The sequence below is a fragment of the Pygoscelis adeliae genome, unplaced genomic scaffold (genome assembly GCF_000699105.1).
Source record: "Pygoscelis adeliae isolate BGI_AS28 unplaced genomic scaffold, ASM69910v1 Scaffold122, whole genome shotgun sequence".
Taxonomy (NCBI): domain Eukaryota; kingdom Metazoa; phylum Chordata; class Aves; order Sphenisciformes; family Spheniscidae; genus Pygoscelis; species Pygoscelis adeliae.
The window spans coordinates 1232398-1239333 of NW_008824358.1; the positions used below are offsets into that span (position 1 = coordinate 1232398).

The 6936-nt window shown below is 39.3% G+C and overlaps 1 protein-coding gene across 2 annotated transcripts in view; it reads right to left on the reverse strand.

Moving 5' to 3' along the window:
- Positions 1–2528: 2528 nt before the first annotated feature.
- Positions 2529–6936, reverse strand: part of SNAP25 (synaptosomal-associated protein, 25kDa) — a 32393-nt gene continuing 27985 nt past the window's right edge. For both annotated transcript variants that reach the window (XM_009319570.1, XM_009319571.1), the window contains exon 7: positions 2529–3854. In XM_009319570.1, coding sequence (XP_009317845.1) covers positions 3786–3854 — 69 coding nt within the window. In that variant the 3' untranslated portion in view covers positions 2529–3785. The remainder of the gene's footprint in view (positions 3855–6936) is intronic.

Consider the following 6936-nt stretch of genomic DNA (forward strand, 5'->3'; position numbering starts at 1 on the left):
TAACCAATTATTTTTCACTCTGTACCTTTATATCAAGTCCATCTCCTTTTCATAAGATCTGCTCTACCAAACCACAAGGTGTTGTGCATGATCCATAGTTTTTCTTGCATTTATGTTAATCTGGAAAGCTGTAACAGTCTCTTTTGAGTTTAGAAGCTGTGTGTTTATGCTAAGGTTGGGAATCATTAACATCCTAAACGTTTTAAGGTTTCTTTGAGATAAGCCACCTTGATTTTTACTTAGCTTTTCCAGTTTTCTCTCTTAGTTTCTCACTGCTGAAATCAGGCCAGGTATTTAATGAGGGTGATTTTTTTTGCATGAGATATTACACTAATGAATTTTGTTCTGTTGAGGAATAACATTCAAATATCCTTCCTTGGGATTATTTTGATATTTCCATTTCCAGCCTAGTCTAGGAAGGAGGAGAATGCATGACATGAAAGAAGTCATGAATTGTGGATTTGTAGAGCCAAACAGAAGTTTGTCTTTTAGTTGGACTTCAGTTTTTAAGCAAAATTTTGAATAACCCAGCTGGGTAGTTCATTCAACTATAGCACTTGAGAATATGAAAAAACCTTTTCCCTATGACCACCTCAAATCAACACCAACGGGAGGATTTTGCTATGTTGCACACAAACTGTTGGTGAAATTGCATTAAAAGTCTAGAAAGAAGTGGTATTTCATGAAGCTTTGTGTCTTCAAGCCCTCTCATATCTTTTTTTTTTTTCCCCTCTCCTCCTCTCAAACCTGGATTTCCAGATGGCACTGGTACAAAGATAAAAGAAATTACTGATTGGAAAATATAATGTGGTCGAAGGGAAATTTCTTACCAGGAAAAGAAGGCTGTGCCTTCAGAAAAATCTGGGTGTTTTTTGTTTCCACAGTCAGTGTGACCGTTTTGTCTTACGGGAGTTGTAAATCCAGCTCCTTGCCGTGTCCCTTTTTTTCTAGTGAGCCTTGCCCCTCAAGCGGGTAACTGTGCACTGTGCTTGTTCAGCCTCAGGGAAAGCCTGCAGCATATCATGGGACACAGGGGCCAACCAGAGGGGGAAAGGGGGGGAAAAAAGGGAAATGCCATATTTGAGGCAACGTTCTGTTTAAAATGTCTTTTTTTTTCTCTGTTGAGTCAGCTGTTACATCAGGGATTTGGTGTGCACAAAACTTAACGAACGGAAGTGGGTTGTTCTCATAACAAACTGCATGAGATTGAGCCTTTCTTTGAATTATTTCAAGAATAATTAATCCTAGAAAAACCAATTTCCAAAAACGTCAGAGAAATGCAATATATTAAACTTATTTACTTAAGTCATTTTCAGCCAGCTCCTAAGAGACCCTGCACACGGTGGAGGACGACACAAAGACAAATACAATGAAACATTTCAATATTTCTGTCCTTCAAACTTTCCAGTTGGCGAAAAGTTCCAATAGTTTGGGTTTTGATCTTTGTTTGAGACAAAAACAGATGTCAAAACATGTTGACTTCCTTCACAGCAACAGCTTATATTTTTGATCAGCTTTAATGGCTTTTGGAAGTATGATCGTCTTCAGATAGGGTGCATTCTTGTCGAACAGATAAGAATAATACCTCCATTAATATCTTCATTACTTTCTTATATATTTCTTGCCCTTCTCAAAAATCCTTGTATTCGTATGTTCCCATACTGACGCATTTTCCAGTACGATTATTGCCTTCCTTCAGTAGGCTTTGACATTGCAGAATGATAGTGCTGTCACAAGTACTAGAATCCCCGAACGAACGGGATTGGAAATGGCCAGCAGATCAAAAATGTTTGCTTGAAGTTTACTCTTTGGTTCGAACCAGTGGGGGGAAATATTTGCATAAATGAATTTTTAATAGATACTAAAAATAAAAAGCTGCTAAAGAAAATATAGCTTGTCTACATTATCCTGCGATTTTAATTATGCAAGCATTTATGTCCTTTGTGTATTTTGACTTAGGGCTATGTGAGACACGAGTGAACTGTCACTCATGCGGAGTTAATTATATTTTGTCCATATAGGGGGAAAAAACCCTGGGAAAATATGATAACGCTTTGCATTGGCAGTAAACGGCAGTTGTTTTTAGTCATTTGAGAAAATTCTTCTTAGCAGACTATACAAACTCTGTAGTTCAAAGTGTTCCCTGAAAAGAGGTGTATTAGCACGCGGCTAGATCCATGACAGGAATAGATTTTATTGACTGAGGAACTGTATCCTTCTGTACCATAACATTTCTTTCATTTTTTCTTTCCCTTGAATAAGAGAATGTATTTTGATTCAGTGTTTGGCAATCCAAGCCAGGTTATTTAAAATAATATTCACTTGGAATGTGCTGAGTGTAAAATGCTATTTTTAGAGTAGTTACTTTTATACAGCGTTGCAAGCAGAAATCTTTCGCTTCCCACGTGTAATACAGAACCAGTTTGTAAAGAGTCTTCAGACTTTGCACTTCTCCTTTTCCCAGGTAAGTGGCAACTAACTAGTTGTCACTGACACGTAGGGCAACAAATGGATAAAGCAAGCATGGATTCTGAGATCTATAATTTTTAATAATCTTTAAACTAGCTACAAAATGTCAATCACTTCACAAACCGACAGGAGACATAAGGAATTTCATATTACATGCTGTAAATGATATTTATCTCACAGTTTATCTAGAGTTCATTCATTTAGGTTTTTTTATTATTTTTCAATTAAGTCAGCTACTAAACATCTCAGCGATTTGGTGTGCATAGCTCTAGGTAAGCAACAGAGAACTGTACCGATAACAAACCACGTGGGGATAGCGACTAGTAAGAGAGAGCCTTATAAAAATTACATTTCTTTGCACCAGTTCATATGGTAGTCGTTTCCTCCAAAAGATAGTCTTCAAAAGCAGCAGACAAACCCAATATATTACACTTATTTCTTTTTGTCTTTGACGTATTTGCAGCCAAGCTTTTATTTTGCTGGCAATGGCTAAATGGTGAGTGCCAAATCCCTCCTTTTTCATAATTAAAAAAAAAAAAATGATCATGATTAATAACTATATATATATCAACAAGAAAAAAGTGGCACAACTGCAAACTTGCTGGTATAACATAGTCCCAAAAGAGTCCGAATACTGAGCATGCTTTTGTTGTCATTGTTGGTGTGCTACTGCCATGGGAAAATTCTTGTTTAAGTAGGAGTCTAAAAGTCTATTTATTCCTCATGCATAAATGCATAAATCACATCACTTTTTAGTGCAATGCTTGTTATAGTAATATAATTCCACATTGTCTAATTATGAAATCATAACAACAGATAATGGCAATGAAGAACTGAAGACAGCAGGTTTAAGTGCTTAAACATCATGATACCCAAAGACAGGAGCGTGGCAGTAGCTCTGTGGAATGTCACAGTTTTACAAGAACAATACTGTATATTTAAAGGTTAACAGCACGTTTAGCATTCCAACAGTGTTGTCATTCAGCAAACATCATTTAAAAGAGAAAAAAAAAAGAGGAGAAGGGGGAAAAAAGGAAAGGAATCCAAAACAGAAACAAGAAAGGAAAAAATCCCAAAAAACATCATAGTGAGCTATAGCCATCAAATCAGCACTATGTACAACCTTTGGAAAGAAAGATATCTAGAAAAAAATAATTACAAGTATCATTTTTGGAAAGCTGACAAACTACACAGGACAACATTTACAATGGGGCTGATATGTGCATGTGTGCAAACCTAGTAGGTAAATACCATGATAAAAGCATGAAGGTACCGCCCCGTTGGACAGCATTAAAAGGAAATGCACTTTGCTGCATTTAACCACTGCCCAGCATCTTTGTTGCACGCTGGTTGGCTTCATCAATCCTGGTTTTGTTGGAATCGGCCTAGGGAAACACAAAGGAAAGGAACAGATGAATACAGGGCGGAAAGAGAACATCTACAGTGCTTTGTGGACACTTCTCTAGTTTTGCCCAGGTCAGGAAAAAAAAGACGCTTGAAAATACCGGAGACCGTTTTTTTTATAGTGGTATTAGAGACCCAAAAGGAAATTACAGATTTGCTGGTTTTGTGACACTTCAGGTAGCCTTTGAGTAGAGCTTTTATGTTTGTATTCAGCTTCAGTGAACTCTTGTAAATCCTGTGCCAGATCTGTAGCTGGTGCTATTGGTAGCGCTAGCAGTATTGATGGTAGTGGATGACAGGATGGGAACTGATGTGCACGCATGGATTTCACTGGTGAAAAGCTTCGGTGCTCTCTAAGATTCAGCGGACCCGGACTCTGTTCTAATTTAGATCACTAGCCATGCAGTCAAAACTAAAATTTTGGTCAGTGTAGAGAGTCGCTGGAGCAGGGAAGCTAGATCATCTGATGTAGGGAATGCTGGCAAAGACAAATTTCTTTGAAAATACATCAGTCTGGATCTCTCTGCTCGACATGGGAAAGGAAGGGAATAGGTAGGAGTGATGCCATTACTCCTTTCTCTCAACAAAGTTCACCAGTGTAGTTGCAAGACAAAGTAACCTCTCTCATTGGGCAGCAGCATAAACAGGAGTTAAGAAAAGGCAGGGATTCTACCGCTATTTGAAGCAATCAAACTGGAATTTAGTCCAGCATAGGCTGAACTGTTAACTTCACTGTCTTCCGTGGCGTAACACTTGCCATGATTATAAAATACCATTAATAAAACAGCACCACTTGGGAGGTTTAGGAGTTCTCTTTGAGTTGGAAGACACTTTGACCATGGCTTTCTGTAGCTCTGCAGAAGTTAGTTTTGGAGACTAAAGACATTGTTTTAGCTGACAAAAATTGGCAAAGCTCCATTCAAGCCCGTGTTGCTATGCCAACTTATGCTAGCAGAGGGACTAGATAAAAAATGTTTTCAATTTTTTAAATCAGACCTGTGGGAAAGGTGAGAATTGTGTTACTGCTTTGAAAGCACGAACTCAAACAGCGAACTCTTTTCTGGCTGCGTTTTGTTAGCTTTGATGATTGTTCCCACATCTCTGGGGTGTATCCAGATTGTACAGATTTATTTTAAATCTCCAATTTTCAAAGACAGCATGGTGAAGCAACTTTCCCATATACATTTAAAAATCCTTTAAAAATGGTTATACTGATATGCAATACATCGTTCTTAAATATCTTGGGCTTTTCTCCATAATTGTTTTGGCAAATGCTATGTGGATGTGTATTTTTAGTACAGTAGCACGTGCCAGATCCTCAACAAGGGTAAATCAGCATAACTATTCATTATAAGCCACACTCCTTTATTTTAGCCATGAGTTTGACCTTGTCTGCCACAGTAGAGTTTTGTGTGCTTTTGACAAAAGACTACCTAAAAAACAAGTTAATGGTTTTGGAAGCAGTTACGTTTGTCATGAAACACATGAATATTGATGGCATATTGATGAAACATAAATTCCTAAATAGGAATACTAAGGTCTAACTCTGGTGGATGATGTTGCATCGAAGTCAGTGGGAGTCTTTGTGCAGACCTTCCCACCTAGGTCAAGACAGAATGCTTTGAGCCCTTCCTTCTTTCCTCCCAGCCTCCTATTTATGGCTCACTTTAGGGCCAGGGTCTTCTGGTGATGATGTCTGGGCCATTTGACCCGCTCATCACATCATCATTTTAGTTTTTGTCCCTTTCCCTCTGATTTGAGGGAAGGATAAAGACTTTTATTCATTGCTATCCTGATTACTGTGGATAGACCAGACTACATCTCTGCGTTATGAGATTGCTCTGGTTTGGATGCATGCATCCTGTTTAACATAAATGCTCCTTTAGGAGCATTTGGGTTAGCTTTGTGATGCACCCCAGCTTTTGCAAAGTGTGCCAGCCGAGGGTCTTTCTAATGACCATAATTTGGTCAAAAGCACAGTGCTCCAGCTGGTCAGGAAAAGAAAACAGCAACGCTGTATGCCCACCGCCAGCTAGGGACGATGCTCTGTTGGCATATTTCATTGCAAAATGGATGTGTATGCATTTGTGGTTTTAGTATTATCCGGCTAACCATCATTGCTGTCTTTTATAGAGCGTTCTCCTAATATATTGTGTTTCTTTTTCTAGTGTCTCATTACTGTGTGTCCTCACTCTGAGAAGTTTGGCAGATTTTCACTAAGACTGAAGACTGTCTTGTTTTTGTGCTGCTTTCGTGACGACTCCTCTGTGTACACTGCAAAGTCCATCTTTCAGAAATGTGTCACTGTTCTTTAGCCAAGGGCTCTGCCTGACGAGGCCTGCCTGTGAGGCTGGATTTAATGAATCACATTAGCTTGCAATGTTGTTTTTCTATTGCTGTATGAAATGCCTAACTCCGTAAAAAGACCGCATAGATGTGGAAGGCCAGTCCCTCAGCTAGCTAACTGCTCTCAGCATGCACTGCCTGGAGATTTGGCCCATGTGCTTCATGCGCACAAAGGGCCTGGTCAATGTTTTCAAAATCCAGACGTTTGCAAGCCTGAGGTGATAGGAGGACAGTGGCTTGTTAGGTTTGCTGTAGTTTGTGATTGTATCCTGGAGGCATGGATAGGACGCAGCTGATTTCCATCCACAGGGCATGTCTCCTGCCACTATGTTATGTCATGAGTAGGGTAGCTGGTAACATGTCATAGTGCGTGTCCTCCCACTTGCTCTGAGAAAAGAACGTATGTCCTAGACTTCTTATTTAAAGGTAGTTATGATGTAGGCTGTATAATCTTCCAGTCCCTTCTCGCAATGTAGATAGATGTGCTGCTTTCTAGTGCTTTTCATATGAATAACAGCAGTAAATTTCCCCCCCCCCTTGCTCCTATTTTTCCCAGAAATGCTGCAGAATGGCATCACAGTAATACTGTGCAATTTCCAATACAGTCTGTATTGGGTTTGCATGGCAAGGTTTTTGTAGCTGGGGGGGGGCTATAGGGGTGGCTTCTCTGAGAAGCTGCTAGAAGCTTCCCCTATGTCTGATAGAGCCAATGCCAGC